Source organism: Berghia stephanieae, chromosome 5 (assembly GCF_034508935.2).
Source record: "Berghia stephanieae isolate SIO BIC M18660-M18661 chromosome 5, UCSD_Bste_1.3, whole genome shotgun sequence".
In the NCBI taxonomy this organism is placed as follows: domain Eukaryota; kingdom Metazoa; phylum Mollusca; class Gastropoda; order Nudibranchia; family Aeolidiidae; genus Berghia; species Berghia stephanieae.
The window spans coordinates 57457945-57475536 of NC_088364.1; the positions used below are offsets into that span (position 1 = coordinate 57457945).

At 39.4% G+C, this 17592-nt stretch overlaps 1 protein-coding gene across 1 annotated transcript in view; it reads right to left on the reverse strand.

The window, feature by feature from the left end:
- The window catches only part of LOC144973290 (bifunctional 3'-phosphoadenosine 5'-phosphosulfate synthase-like), a gene marked incomplete in the record, with an annotated part of 36192 nt that extends 20216 nt beyond the window's left edge, over positions 1 to 15976 (reverse strand). Inside the window, 1 exon segment of the mRNA XM_078915556.1 lies at positions 15717 to 15976. Coding sequence (XP_078771682.1) covers positions 15717 to 15728 — 12 coding nt within the window.
- Positions 15977 to 17592: the final 1616 nt, after the last annotated feature.

Here is a 17592-nt window from a genome sequence, read left to right on the forward strand (position 1 = left end):
ACTTACACACATACCATCGATAGTAAAACCTGTTTAGTTTGCTACGTTTACCAATCACAGAGGCGTGACTATCAAAGTGTCTATTACATGATAAAAAATTCTAACCTGAATACAAAACAAGAAATGTGACCTTGTGTCGTCATACTCGAACAATGTGTATACGACGACTGACCTGAATCCTTACCAATGAATAACAGTGAAACAGACAAAATGGGGTGGGGTCTTTTATTTACCCTCGTTACCATCGCCTAAACCTTGCGCAGGTTCGTGATTTCCCGATCAATGAGATGGTTCACCCCCACTATGTTTTGCTTTTTTATTATTTTTTAAATTAAAAGTTTGGCCAAAAATCTCATCCTTCAAGTATCGATCGATTAAAATGACTCTCATTTTGGCAGACTCTTTAAACCTGGGACTTCTCAAGTCCGGGTTTAAGAGATGGTGTAATTGGTAGACCAATCGCTTCACATACAAAAGGTGCAGAATATAGTATTTTCTGATCCTCATGTCACCCAGCAGTGATCGAGTAGCTGGGTCTGTTAAATCTGACGGAAACAACCAGCGTTCTATCCAAAGGTAGCTAGTCATTTCTGTGGTCGGTTTAATACTATGGAACCAAGATAAAGTACAGCTCCATGGGCCTTATGGTTCTGAAAGACTTTTTTCCAGTCATTTTAGTACAAACGAGTTCACGAGAGAACGCAATGCGTGGCATTTAAAAGGGGAGTCGTTAGAGTTTGGATGAGAACGTGTCCTCTACAATCCTCAGTTCCTGTTCCAGACGATCCCTCCCTCCTCTCTAAACTGTTTACTGACCACGCTTAACCTTGTTCCAACAATATTTCCAGTGGCTGAATGTCACAGCCTCGACAGGTCGCCAGAGGATTAAAAATAAAAAGTCCCACTTAACACTACAATCAGTACTTAGCTAGCTATCTGAAAAAAAGGTTTTCTCCTGCGCATACACTGACAAAACTTCTTGTTATCATTTTTCCCAAAAGTTTTTTATGATAAATAGAAAACAAATATTTAAAAAGCTTGAGCTTTTATATGGTGCAGCATCCACTAAGGGGGCCCCGATAACTCAGTAGGCAGAGCACTCGCGGTGCAATCGAGATTTTTTTTTTTCTGATCTCCTTGTCTACCCAGCAGTAGCCAAGTCTGTTAGATGAGGCGGAAAGTACTTTACAATAGACTAGCGTCCTATCCAAAGGATAGCAAGCAATTGCTAGTGTCCGTTTCACGCTATATAAATCGGGACAAACTCCGGCTCCATGGGCCTAATGGCTCTGAAGGACTATTTCCTATGAACTTGCTCAAAGCGCTTTACAAGTGGGTCCCTCGCCCACAACAAAAACACTTCATATCGGAGAGACTGTTACGCCTGTTAGGCGATATTACAATTTTCCCCCACATACACATCGGCCTGCCACTCGTTTTAGACATGAGTACGGTGAGAGAATCTGAGTAAAGAGCATTTTCCAAGAATTCAACTACGCACCGCTCAGAGCGGGACTCGCACCCAGTACCTTCTGACCGAAAGCGGGTGCCATACCACAAGACCACATAGCTGCAAAAAATATTTTTTTAAAGAAAAAATAATGAGAAAACTGTTTTATTGAAGTAAGTTAGTACAACAAAGGGGATCAGTTCGGCTACCTACTTGGGCAGAGTCGTTCAATATTATTAGGTAAGAGAGTAAGTATACTGGTGTGACGAAACTTAAGTACAGATAAGCGAAAAGAATTCTTGCTGCATGAGACGCAGTTGACGTGAATGGTACAAAAGAACAGCTTAAAAATAATATACGTAGGATGACTATAATCTAGGGTTTGGCAGATCTACGGCGGGTGTGGTGCTATTTTGAGCTTAGGAATGAGTGACAAAAACGGAGGATGGATAGATAGATAGATAGATAGATAGATAGATAGATAGATAGATAGATAGATAGATAGATAGATAGATAGAGATAGAAGAACGATGGATGAAGAGACACGTGGATGAGATGGCTACATCGGGGGCGGGGGGGGGGGTAAGATTGCCCTAAACCTTCAAGTCAATATTTAATGTGTCGCCGATCTCGTTTACTTGATGGACCAAATGGCTGGTTGGTGTCTTTTTATAGCGTAAGTAACGACCTTTCGCAGGCAAAGCGCTCATAATAAAAGTGACATTTTATTTTGCAAATCGTTGTGAAATTCGGGATGAGCCGGACATAATGTAAACCAAGAGGGATAAATGATTGCGACCAGTTTCAAAGATAATTTTATTTATTCATTTTGTTAAAACTGGGGTTTACCAGTCCAACCTTGTTTACGCGTTTGCAACTAAATCTTTACCAATTAAAAATGTCAAACTTAATTAATCATGAGAATGATCACCCCCCCCCCCCCCCCATATGACTGGACGGCTTTTACCTAATATTATCTCGACATATTGAATTGACCCACAATTCGCGAGGTCCCAGGTTTGAGAGTTTTTGAAAAGATGAGAGTCATTTATATCGATCGATATTTGAAGGATGAGTTTTCTGCCCAAATAAATACGTGTTGTTTGGGAGGGGGGGGGGGCTGTTTTCCAGGCAGTGAACTGGTTAAGCAATGGGTAATCCAAAACGACATTCCAATATTTTGTACGCATGTTTATATCTTTACAAATACTTCTCTATCAATAAAGGAGTTATAAAGAATTATAATCGAACTTACGTTGATTCGTTTAATAACATCATTGCGCACACGCACAAACACATACACACAGTCACACACACACACACACACACACACACACACACATACATACATACATATATGCCCACACACCACACACACATACACACTTTGAAAACGATCAATTGACTGAACGTTGAATAAGATGAAAATCAATGTCCATCAAGCCCATGAAAAATATTATCTCTCTTTTATTCTACTCCCCACCCCCACTCCAATCTATCTCTCCTCTTCTCTCTCTCTCTCTCTCTCTCTCTCTCTCTCTCTCTCTCTCTCTCTCTCTCTCTCTCTCTCTCTATCTATCTATCTATCTCTCTGTCTCATTCTAATATAATAATAATAATAATAATAATAATAATAATAATAATAATAATAATATATAATATTTAAAATATAATTATGATCAATTATGATAATTGTAGGTGGTCGGTGTGGCCTAGAAGCTTCCGCTTTCTGCTCTTTACGGCATCAGCAACAGTCGTCTCGGGACACCGCTGTTGTACGAGTGGACATAGGTTACATCTTCAAGTGCACAATATGGGTCCTCGTCCCGCATCCCTGGTGAAACTGGCCTCACGGCTGGGAGTAGCTGACGCAGCAACGCGATTGTGTGCTCGGGGTGAGACCCCCTTTAAGTCTAGGGCATGCATGGTCCACCGGCGTGTGGAATACGCTCTGGTGCCCAGACAGGCCTCAGGGAGCTATCCCTAATAAATAGTGTGGTCACAACTGACCTCCGCGGTCTCGCGGAATACTCTTTCAAGGGAGAGACTTCGGGAAACAACCCTTAGGAAAAATTCGGAGCTGGAGACCCGTAAGGCAGTCTATATCTACAATTAGCTATACTCTGGCAACTCTACTGCAACATTGCGTTGCAAACCCGGCGTCCATATAGGGCCTGCCCTCTCCTGGACCTACACCTCCTTAACCATGATGAAGAAACCAAGAAGATATTATCATACTGGCTCGGACGTCACCCAGGATAAAAAGGTCCGCTCTCCCACCCCCAATTCCAATCACAGCCAACCAAATAAGGTTGACATCGAGAACTATATAACTATATGAGCTAAAATCAAAATCCTACACCTCAACGTCGAGGGAATATCAATGGCAAAATGTGAATATCTGGCCAAACTACTTAACGAAAACGATATTGATATAGCACTTCTCCAAGAAAGACATCTGGATGACAACTCACCCCCCTCACGCTATAATATCAGCGGCTATTCCGTAATCAATAGACAAAAACATACAAAGTATGGAATAATCACTTATGCAAGAGCCCCAGATCAAACAACAGACCTAGGTGGCCATACAGAGCAAAGTGGTACACAGAGATGTACAATCAAATTTGTGATACAGAAATATCAAACATATATAAATCGCCTAACACCAAGTGGACTAACCCACCAAAAACACCCATCAACCATCCAGCCATACTGGCAGGCGACTTTAACAGTCACCAAATGAATGGGGATATAAAAACAATGACGAAGCAGAAATGAACTAAGCGAATAGGCAAACCAATGTAACCTAAAAATTAATCTACAACCCAAAAGGAAATGGAACCTTCAGGTCAGCCAGATGGCAGAGTGAAACAACACCTGACCTCTCATTTGTATCAAAAGACTCAAACCTCCCACTATCCTCAACAACAAGAGAAGAACTAAACAATTTCCCCCATAGCCAGCATCGCCCCATCATCCTCACAACAGGCATTAAATTGCCAACGATGAATTCCCTACCGACTCCTCGATGGAATTTCAGAAAAGCCAACTGGCAGGAATTCTCAAACGAAATAGACAAGACCTGTAAAGGAATAGAACCTAAACAAGAAAATACACACAGGTTCACAAAATTAATTCTAAAATGTGCAAAAAGAAACAATCCCAAGGGGCTTCAGAAAGCGCTATATACCGTGCTGGTCAGAACAGAGTCAACATCTCCTGGAAGAATATGAAAGAACACAGGATCAAAGCACAGCTGAAGAACTATTACAATCACTTAAAGAGAACCGAAGAAATAGATGGATAGAAGTGGTAGAAGGCTTAAACATAAGCCATTCAAGCAGACACGCATGGCAAACCATTAAAAAACTTGATCCAACTCCACCCCAATCAAAAAGCGCTGCACCTATCCAGGTAGATGTTATTGCCAAAGAAATCAAGCAACGTGGACAACACAAGCCAAATAAAAAATTTGAAAAATATATCAACAAAGAATACCAGAAAATACTAACTACGCAACCCAATACTGGTATTTTCTTATCCATTCCTGTGACATGTCAAGAAATAGAACAGGCCATTAAACATGTAAAAAACGGTAAGGCTGCTGGTATTGATGGAATATACCCTGAAATGATAACCCATCTGGGTCCAAAGGCAATTCGGTGGCTAGCAGAGGCAATGAGTGATATCATAGAAAAGGGCACCTCCCAAAAATCTGGAAACACGCCAAAGTGGTTGCAATACTAAAACCTGGCAAACCCGCAACAGAACCATCTAGCTACAGACCCATCTCCGTCCTCAGCTGCCTAAATAAACTTTTACAAAGAATTATTCTAAACAAGACTCACCCCATACATCGACCCAACCATACCTGTCGAACACGCAGGTTTCAGGCCAAACAGAGGAACAACAGAACAAGTCCTTATATTAACAACACACATAGAGTCTGGATTCGAGAAGGGACGAAAAACTGGAGCAGTACTGATAGACCTTTCCGCTGCGTATGACACCGTCTGGACGACAGGACTTATGTATAAACTAGAAAAAGTCATCCCTTGTAGGAAAATATTAAAGATTCTCTCATATATGACCAGCACTAGACACTTCCATGTACTTCTAGGGGCAAAGAAAAGTAAAGCCTATAAAATAAGAAATGGTGTACCACAGGGCTCAGTCATTGCACCAACATTATTTAATGTCTACATCAGTGACATGCCAAAACCAAGATCACACCAACTTGGCTACGCAGATGATTGGGCTCTCACTTGCCAATCAAAAAACTGGAAAGAAATTGAAAACGAACTGAGCCATGACACCTAAACCCACAAAAGCTAATTTGATAAATGTGACCCTCCGCCTCGAAACGGTATTAAGTCGGATTTTTCAATTTTGGGTTTTTGGTACCCAATCATAGCTTATATTATGCTTAAAATTTTGATACCAAATTTATAAAATTTTGATTATTCATTGCCCAACTATGACCGTTTGAAGTAGGGAGAGTGTAAAACCAAGTTTTGAGAAAATCGACTTTGTTGTGAGGCACCGTTTTCACACATAATCAAATCAATGGGGCAAAGATAACTCCTCAGATACGGGCATTGAAAATTTGACGAGAATAGTAAAATTTGCAGAGACGCCAATTTTCTATTTGACTCACAGGAATTTCAGACACCACTCGGAGGAATTTCAATACCGAAAGAGGAATTTCCGCACACACAAAATGGGAATTGGGATGATATTTGGTGTTGTGTTTACATATTGTATAGATCGAAATAGATAACTGATTACAAATATTTTCTGATTTATGAGCACATTGCCAAATACAACCCCAAAGTTTCCTTATTTCAAGTGAAAAAAAGCTCCAAAACATAATGATGGTAGTGAGAATGATGTTGCGTTGGTGGTTGTAGTAGTAGTAGTAGTCGTCGTAGTAGTAGTAGTAGTAGTAGTAGTAGTAGTAGTAGTAGTAGTAGTAGTAGTAGTAGTAGTAGTAGTAGTAGTAGTAGTAGTAGTAGTCGTAGTGATAGCAGTAGTTGTAGTAGTAGTGATGATGATGATGTCATAATGGCTGTTGTAGTAGTAGTGGTAGTGATGATGATGTGGTGGTGGTGGTGGTGGTGGTGACTGTGGTTGTAGTAGTGGCAGTGGTTGTAGTAGTAGTGATGATGTTGTGTGGGTGGTTGTAGTAGTAATGATGATGTAGTGGTAGTGGTTGTAGTAGTAATGACGATGTGGTGGTGGTGGTTGTAGCAGTAGTGATAATGATGTGGTGGTGGTGGTTGAAGTAGTAGTGGCAGTGATGATGCGGTGGTGGTGGTGATTGTAGTAGTAGTGTTCGTGATGAAGATGCGGTGGTGGTGATTGTAGTGTGTGTGTGTGTGTGTGTGTGTGTGTGTGTGTGTGTGTTTGAGAGAGAGAGAGAGAGAGAGAGAGAGAGAGAGAGAGAGAGAGAGAGAGAGAGTGCTAAAAGTGCATCAAGTGATAAGTAGAGCAAAACGAACTTTAAAAACCAACGAGGATAAAGTTTGAGGTCAAAGTATTTGTTATTAGCTATTATTGGCAAGTGCAGCCTTGTAAATGTTGGCTCTCTGAGAGAAAGTCAATTCTTGTTTTGAATATTTCACTGATAGTTGCTTTTTAAAACTTTAAATAGATATAACTTGTGTTGAATTATTATGTTTTCATGTAGAAAAATGATTGTAGTTTATGAAACAACCAAAAACTGAAATTTGATCATTTTGACCATTTCCACTTTAAAACCTGTTTTCTTCGTTTTCCAAATCCCGACTTAATACCGCTTCGAGGCGTAGGGTCACAAATGGTACTTAAGAATGAACACCACCAAATCAGTGGCCACAAGTTTCCACCTGAACAACCAAATAAACCCCTCCAAGTAAAAGTCGGTAACACAATACTACCAAACGACAATAATCCCAAATATCTTGGAGTCACTTTAGACAGACAACTAACGTGCAGAAAGCATCTCGAGAACTGTGCAAATAAAATCGGAAAACGAAACTGCCTTCTCAGAAAAGTTGCTGGCACATCATGGGGAGCATCTCAAACAGTATTGAGGCCAATAGCGCTTGGACTCTGCTATAGTGCGGCTGCTGAGTATTGTGCTCCAGTATGGACAAGGAGCTCACATACAAACAAACTTGACACCAAATTAAGAGACACCATGCGAGTGATAGGCGGCTGTATAAAAACCACACCAACACAATGGCTCCCAGTTGCCAGCGCAATTGCCCCTCCATACCTAAGAAGAGCACTGTCAAAGCAAAAAGAACTAAACAAGGCCCAATCAATATTGGCAATAAATACCCCCCTAGCAAAAAATAGTAAAAGACGCCCCACAAACAAATCGACTTAAGTCCAGACGACCCTTCCACAAATCCGGAATAGAAAACCTTGACATCACCACTGCCTGGGCCAATGAATGGCAATCAAACCTGCCAAAAAATGGACAATACATTACCAACCCCACTCTGCGCCTTCCTGACTTTAAAACAGCTAAAAGAAAACACTGGGTCACCGCGAACCGACTTAGAACCAACCGTGGTGGCATCAAAGAAAGCCTCTATCGATGGAGACTCATTGACTCACCAATCTGCCAATACTGCAAAGAGGCACGTCAAACCATCGATCATCTGGTCCTGCGATGCCCAGTAGCAAAATTAGAAGGGGGGTACGAAACAATCTTTGAAGCCGAAGATGACCTGACATCATGGATCGACAAACAAATTTGGAGGTGTAGCCATACGCTACTACTACTACTATTGTTTCGAAAAAATATTGTAGAAGTTGATCATAATTATAACTTGAAATCGTCGACGTCCGACTCTAACCGTGTAAGTGCAGGAACTACACTTTCGAGAAAAGTGAAAAAAACTTTATTACCGCTCCTTTCGCATGGATATGAGGTCAACACTGCCTACAAGTGTTTAAGAATGCATTTCTGATAACACACAATTGCCTGTTTTAAAAAGTTGATGACATTTAAAGAAATATTGCGCATACACGAATAGCGCCGACAAATCCGTCAGCTATTGCACGGATAGGGCCGTGTTCGTTTAGCGCCCGACCGTTTCTCTGCAAGGTGGCGTGACGTAAACACGGATAGGGCATTGCACGCATAGCGCCTGTCAGAAACTGTCATCACTGTGCACAGCAAAGGTACTTGGACGGTTCTCATCGTACCGTTTTTGTTATTTCTATAACAATATGCTACACGTTACTCATGGAAGAAAAATCATAATTTACTCATTTTTCTCATAGTCAATATCTGTGATTGTACCAAAGCGTTGAATGCAAATACTGAAAAAAATTGGTTGTTCGGCTACATATTAAATACATAGCATTTATATAGCGCTGATCTACAGTTGACACCATGCTCTAAGCGCTTAATTGCCTCGCATCTGGAAATTGTAAGAGTGGGTGGGCGTGCTCTTTACTTCCTTGAAGAGCAAGACTTTTTTACTTTTATAGTAAAAATGTACAGTATTTATACATTCGTTCATGAATATGCATGATTAGGCGCTACATCTTGCAAATATCATAACTAAATAAATAATATATTGAGCGCACAAATTGCGATAAAAGGATAAAAGAATGTACATACGAGTAATGTATTATTAATAAAGTCATACACCCATAAATGATAAAGATATCGGCCGATTTGGTCATTCACTCTCTTTTAGGGACCATGTCTGTCTTACGACTAGAACTGGATCGTATGCAATCAACTCTTTCGTATTGCCATGGCGCATACATTTGGATTATGGTTTGTTTTTAAGGGTTTTACGGCGCTTGCAACACATTTAGGTTATATCAGCGCCTGTAAAAAGGAAGAAAATGGAATAGTAAAAAATTCTAGAATTACAATTAAAGACAAAGAGGAATGGGGACAAATAGAGATCAGACGTAGATTCCAAGAGCATACCATCAATATACTTAGTTTGAGATCACCTATAAGTCTCATCCGGACACAAGCACAAAATCCAACAAAGAGGAACACACTCAAATGCTTACATTATTATGGTAGTTACAAAATACTCAAGCCATTTATAACACTTTTGGAGGGGTTTATTTTACAAGATTAACCAACAATTTTTGGTCAGTTAAAAACACAATTTGCAAATTTGATTCAATAATTCCTAGGCCTTAATATTGATACAAATTAAAATAAATATACAACAATATCAATAATGCATAAAAATGTTATAACGATGATAGCATTTCTTTTGTCTCAATAATTCACCAATAGGGTGCACTATAACACATGGCATATTACATCATAATATCTACTAATACATGTAAGGGAGAGACTGCCCCTCCGCTTTACACACACACACACACACACACAAACACACACACAGTTTCTGGTTTTAAAAAACATCTGATTTCACACGAAATGCAAAATTAACTCAAAATTAGTCATGGGGCAATGCATCAAAGAATGGGTGTAAGTCGCGTGGTATTACAGCCTTCAGTTCCTGAAGGTGCCTCCACTTTGTTCCTTTGATAATTTTTGGGCCTGTAAACAGCGGGTTAGGTTCTTTAATTATTTGAGTGCTGTTTCCCCGTACAGAGAACTCTTCCATTCTTCGTTATAGAGCAGCTTGTAGCTAATTTTGCCATCAGATGTGTACTTTAAACATCTGATGTCGACCACTTGGGGGTCGCCTTTCTTTTTTCCTGGCCGGATGCTTTTTAGTCCACAAATGTCATCAAAATTGCGGAAAAATGTGTTATCAACATACTGCACTTGATACGGACCAGGATCCTGTCTTGCTGCTTCGATGTACCTGGTGTAGTCAGCTGGACAGAAAATTTTTTGATTTTTTATTTTCTCTTCAATTTTTTGGTGCACGCTGTCCACCTCCATTTGAGTGTGTCCCTTTTCCAAGTATTTATGGAGAATTGTGATGTCCATTGTTTGCGCTGTGTACGTCAGCGCTTTAGCCAATGTTGTATTTCTATTTTGATAGGGGCATCCATCAGAATAAATAATGAAGGTCTTGCATGGCGGTGTCACATTTTGTCTGATGTAATCTGTGATACAAGAGGCAAATTCATTTGCCGTCAGACCACCTTGCCCTTCATGCCACAGATAACATCTTACATCCCTTGACCTCTCATCATAAATGGTGAAGTTATGCACGCAGAGCTTTGTGCGATAATACAAGGCCGAGGCTTGGAGTGCTGGCGCCAACAGAACAGCTTGGAGATCCATTGTTACCATGACTATATCTCCATTTGATGCTTTGGCCATCTCTTTATCAGATTCTTTTGCCGCTCGACCTCATCTTTTTTAAGCACGTGGAGATCATATGCGGCGTCATCAATGTTTCCCTCCTCGTGACCAACACAGATGTCGCACTGGTCCTTTCTTGGCTTAAAAATGTCGTAATTGCCAAGAGACATTTCATCGTATACCAGTTGCCTTGAAGCTGGTTGGAGGTTGTGTTCAATGCACCATTTCTTGTATTCTCGATGGATGTCGCTTTTCTTGTTGAAGGATCTCACGAAGTATTTTTTAGTCGAGCTTTTTCGGCAGTAGTGAGATGGCATGTTGTCTAAGGATGCCAGGAATTCTTGAATTTTTACTCTGCCTGGGGACTCTCGGGGCTCCCTTGCGGATCCAGAGCTGCCTTCGCCAAGAATCTGGGCCCGAACATAATGCTGCGTAAGCCTCGTGGTGTTTAAAAACATGGTTTTACAGACTGGGACCACGTGTGCGCCAATGTTCAGGTGATACCTGAGGGTATTCTGTCGACCACTTCCTGTCTGCTCACTTCGGGGCCTCGCGACATCATCTCTATTTACAAGGTTCTTTATTAATGTCTCCTTCTGAGGCCAAGACAGTGACCAAACATATTGGTGGATCTCCTCTCTTTTCTCGTCGGCGACGTCCTCGCATTTTGCCCAAGTAGCCTTGCATCCACATCTTCTACCTAGCTCCTTCGCTGCCTTTTCCACCATTACATACTTTCCTGTTCCTTTCTCATACTTCCGTCCCATATACGACTCGCCCTTTGCTCTCTTCGTCTTATTAACATTTTTCTGCCACTTGCTTTCATCGGCTCTTCTTTTTTTACCCCTTTGGAGAGTGTTAGTATCAGCGTCTCCGGGGTTTTCATGGCTCTCCATTTCTTCGATGGTTCTATTGCTATCTTCTTCTACACCTATTGTTTCCATTTCATGGTTCTCCGTTTCTTCGATGGTTCTATTGCTATCTTCTTCTACACCTATTGTTTCCATTTCATGGTTCTCCGTTTCTTCGATGGTTCTATTGCTATCTTCTTCTACACCTATTGTTTCCATTTCATGGTTCTCCGTTTCTTCGATGGTTCTATTGCTAACTTCCATTGGGGAAATATTCTCCTGATCCGCATGAACTCTTTCCAGATTGTCGGTGTCAAGACTTTGACTAAAGGGGCAGTTGGCGATGCTGTTGCCGTGTGTCAAAATACTTCCCTTTTGGAGAATATCTACATCACTACTAAGGTCCCTGACATATTGCTCCTCCATGAAAGGAACAAGTTCGGTGAAAGAAATATCATTGATACATGTTTCTTGATGTTCGTTGGAAGATGCGACAGGCGTGGCAGCTGCCACTGCTTGGTCCCCTTCCTCAGGGGTATGGGACAAATGGCTGGCGGGTTCCTGCTGGGTCATCTGCTGCTGTGCCAGACGCAACATTCGCATAGCTCTGCTGTTGGGGTCCATCACCTGTGGATGTATACAGATGTACGTATATATGTATGTGACAGGAAATGTGAGGGAGAAAGGGAGAGAAGGCATAGTGGATTATACCACAAAGGATAGTCGATAAACAGTGTCAATAAGTCAAGCACCAATCAATGCCTCAAACGGGTGATTGCAAAAGGTAACATGTGCAAAGAACAAGACAGGGGTTACACTTGGGCGGTTACATTTGAAGACCAAAGTTAAACTGTTGCTATTCCTCCGCACCTCTCTCTCTCTCTCTCTCTCTCTCTCTCTCTCTCTCTCTCTCTCTCTCACACACACACACACACACACACACACACACACACACACCTATATGCACACAGAACTATCTATGTTTCAATCATGCGATAAAAGGACAGTTGCAAAGTTAATGTTGTTGTAAGCTTGTCTGCTAAGTGCCAAGCATAAAGTGACAGAAGCATTCATCGTATTCATATAAGCTTGAAAGTGAAGCAACTTTAACTAGTTGTAATATGTATTTTCCACACTCACCTTCTCTGCGTTATTCTGACAAAGTACTGTGCCGGTCTGAGGAAAGTGGTTGTCCAGGCGGAGGAGTATCGTCTCAATTAAATGTTGATCTGTGGAAAATGAGATATGAATCATCATCATCATCATCATCATCATCATCATCATCATCATCATCATCATCATCATCATCGTCGTCGTCGTCGTCGTTGTCGTCTTCATCATCATAATCATCATCGTCGTCGTCATCGTCATCATCATCATCATCATCAGCAGCAGCATCAAGATCATCATATTCACCGTAGTTACTATCATGATCACCGTCATCATCATCATCATCATCATCATCATCATCATCATCATCATCATCATCATCGTTATCATCATCCCTAATACCACACCACCATCCTCACCATAACCATCATCATCATCATCACTACCACCACCACCGCCGACACCATCATTTTCATCGTCGTCGTTGTCGACATTATCATTTTGATATATTATACAATGCACGATTCAATCCTATAGTATAAAACAATAGGAAAAACATTCCCTTGTTTACATTGTATGTGATTTTTATATCAGACTCCTTTTGTTTTGCATGGTAATAATTTCCACACTCACCTTCTCTGCCTTATTCTGACAAAGTACTGTGCCAGTCTGAGGAATGTGGTTGTCCAGGCGGAGGAGTATCGTCTCAAATAAATGTTGATCTGTGGAAAATAAGATCATTACCATTATTATTATTATTATTATTATTATTATTATTATTATTATTATTATTATTATTATTATTATTATTATTATTATTATTATTATTATATTATTATTATTATTGTCATTATTATTATTGTCATCCTCACTATCATCGTCATCATCATTATCATCATCATCATCATCATCATCATCATCATCATCATCATCATCATCATCATCATTATCCCTACCACCACTACCACCATCACCACCATCATCAACATAATCATCATCATCATCATCATCATCATCATCATCATCATCATCATCATCATTATCCCTACCACCACTACCACCATCACCACCATCATCAACATAATCATCATCATCGCTAACACCACCATCACCATCGATTATTATTATAATGTATATTATACAATACGCTGTGATTCAATGCTACAGTGTAAAACAATATCAGACTTTTTTTTCTTCTTTAGGATGAGATAATGACTCAATGACAAGATTAGCGAAAACTTTGTTTTCTTACTAAAAGTCAATGTAAACATCTCTTCGCTGTCCGTGTAACCGCCAAGTTGTGCGTACAGGTAGCTCTAGTCTGGTCGCGCTAAGCGTGCAGGAAGCGCATGGACGGCTATCGTCCGACGGTTCAATCAACTTTTGCTAGCGATAAACGTGCATGTATATTTCTTTTGTTTTAATCCATGTAATCTTTTTAGTAAAATGTTTTTTTTCATCAAAAAATGGTTCTCAAATACCACTAAACATGTGATAAAGACTTTGCTTACCTTATTGTACAGGGTACTTGAAGAAAAATTGCACAAAACAAAAGAATGATTCAGGATCTGAACAAATGGTGGATACACGATTAGGGTGACCGAAATGCTATAATCTGGTCATGATTGGTTAGAGAATCTTTTGTTTCCCGCCAATTCCAAGGTTATAACCCTTAGATATTGTGTCAAGGGGACGGAGGATGGGATTTTCCTTGAAATGAACTAAAAATAGCCATTTCCCCAAAACTGGCACTTACACGGTTAGAGTCGGACGTCGACGAAATGTTTTATAAATAGCTCCTTTTATCAAAAAGTCGAGCACTATTATTTCATGGTTTTCGTTTTTATAATTTATATATATATATATATATATATATATATATATATATATATATATATATATATATGTGTGTGTGTGTGTGTGTGTGTGTGTGTGTGTGAGTGAGTGAGTGCGCGCGCGTGCGTATTATGTGTATGTACTGTGTGTTATGCAATGTAATGTAATGGAAATTTATATAGGGCCATTCTCCATTTACAATGTTCAATAGCGCTTCACAATGGCAATAACAAATAATAAGTAAACAAATTAATAAAAATACACATACACATATATACACACCCACACATATATAATACACATATTTACATACATACACACATGTAAACATATGAATGCATCTATACACACATAAACGTACACATATACATACACATATATACACACACAAAGACATATGTGTATATACAAACATACACATAGACATGTACATAAACACACACACACATGCGCACATACGTACGTACACACACACACACACACACATATATATATAAATATATATATATATATATATAATATATATATATTCTTTTGATAGGTATATCTAAATAACTCAGTTTTGATGGGTTTTTAAAAGCTATCAAAGGTCTGACAGTTCCTTGTATAAGTAGTTATTTCATGAGTTCCACACAGCTGGAGCAGAAGAGGCAAAAGATCGTTCAGAGAATTTAGTTTTTGGGCTTATTCTTTCAGATGATACTGAGTTAGAAGAGCTGAGTGAGCGACTTGGAATATGGACAGTAAGAAGTGCTGTGATGACATTTAAAGGCAAGACATGCAAGTTTATAATAAACTCTCCTCTCCACGGGCAGCCAATGAAGGTATTCCTAATCGTTTGGCCATAAACAACGCCATTGGGTTCTAAATAGAATATGATGTAGCATCGATAAAGTGATAGGATGTGAAAAATAAAAAAGAAAGAAAAAAAGAAAGGAAAGTATAATGCTGATCCGTTCCCACATCAAACGTCAGACCTCGTGGCCTAAAACAAGTGGCTTATACTTATACATACACAAAGATGGCAGTAAAAAGGACAGATCTTTTTTCAACCATAACCAATACTTACATAAAGTTGTTTGTTTTTAAGAAAATCAATTGAAAGAAAGAAAGCAAGAATAGAAAGAAAAAAAAACCCACGATAAAATGAAAAAAAGTAATAACAATTAATGATTGCATTAATTAAAGAAGAAAAAATTAATAGTCTTACCTGAGAGCTCATATCACTGTTCACCACTACTTATTTAATATAAATGATAACTCATTAAACGCAGGTTGTCACTACCACAAAGAAAACGCAATCTCCACGACTAAGATATTATGGTTGTTAAAATAGTAGAACAACTTTTACAGAGTAGCAATAGCTTCGACTTCACAGCTTATAGAATCTACTGCATTGAAGCTAGCGCATACAATAGCTAACCAAAAATTCATTCGTGTCACTTTGTATGTGTCCCTTCAGCCACGATTTCCGTGTGCATCGACCGCAAGATTGCCGTAATCAGTAATCGCTACACTCCACTGCATCACGATACCACAACCTCGGAGTGTCGTCAAAGTAGTAATGATGATGATGATGATAATATTATTAGTAGTAGTAGTAGTAGTAGTAGTAGTAGTAGTAGTAGTAGTAGTAGTAGTAGTAGGAGGAGGAGGAGGAGGAGGAGGAGGAGGAGAAGGAGGGGGCGGAGGAGGAGGAGCTCAGAAACAGCATTTGATTAATGAAGTAAGGTTATTTTCCCCACAAGGTGCAGAATGGTGTTAAAACAATACAAATCTCTCTCTCTCTCTCTCTCTCTCTCTCTCTCTCTCTCTCTCTCTCTCTCTCTCTCTCCTCTCTCTCTCTCTCTCTTCTCTCTCTCTCTCTCTTCCCCCTCTCTCTCTCTCTCTCTCTCTCCTCTCTCTCTCTCTCTCTCTCTCTCTCTCTCTCTCTCTCTCTCTCTTCTCTCTCTCTCTCTCTTTCGTCTCTCTCTCTCTCTCTTTCTTCTTATTCTCTACAATTGAAATGCAATTAATTTAGTGGCAATGTGAGTTGCAGATATGGTTAACAATATATACTTTTATAATTATATAATTGTTACTTCCGATTCATTTCAGTTTCTCTCCACGCGACATAAGCGATCAAAGAAATATAAATCGTGTACAAACACCTTGTGAACATTCTCCCGTTAAGGTATAGATAGTATGCGCTTGGCTAAGAAGCTCACAACATTGCCATCCGGAAGTATAACGGACCAACACACAAAACTCTGTGTAACCATGAACTTTTATAGTCTGGTTTACACAGTTTAGTGAGAATTACTCATAAACGCGGATGGCAAAAAATAATAACAAAGACCTGAGTGACGTCAACGTCGAACAATCTATACACTACACTCGAGTCAATCGCAGGGCGTCAGGTCAATACCTTATTTACAGCGGTCTAATTTGTCCACGTTGAATGTTGAACATCTGTTGGATCTATTAACTCCCAAACAATAGGAAAATTTATGAGAAAACTCATGCCATGTACAATAATCTATCACACACAAAGACACACAAACACACACACAACACACACACACACAACACACACACACACACACACACACACACACACACACCACGATTGCTATTGCTTCAAGCACAAAATCAACAGTATTACTATGTCGCGATACCATCATCGGCATGTCAAAATGATGATGATGATGATGATGATGATGATGATGATGATGATGATGATGATGATGATGATGATGATATAATAATAATAATAATAAATAATAATAATAATAATAATAATAATAATAATAATAATAATAATAATAATAATAATATATCTTTATTGTCCCCAAAAAATTGGCAATTTGTCATTTGGTTACACATTTATAACAATACAATATTGACATAGACACACTCACACAAGATGCATACTAGTAACATACTAGTTATCGTAAAAAAAAACGATGATGATGATGATGATGAAAGAAGTAGTAGTAGTAGTAGTAGTAGTAGTAGTAGTAGTAGTAGTAGTAGTAGTAGTAGTATAGTAGTAGTAAGTAGTAGTAGTAGTAGTAGTAGTAGTAAGTAGTAGTAGTAGTAGTAGT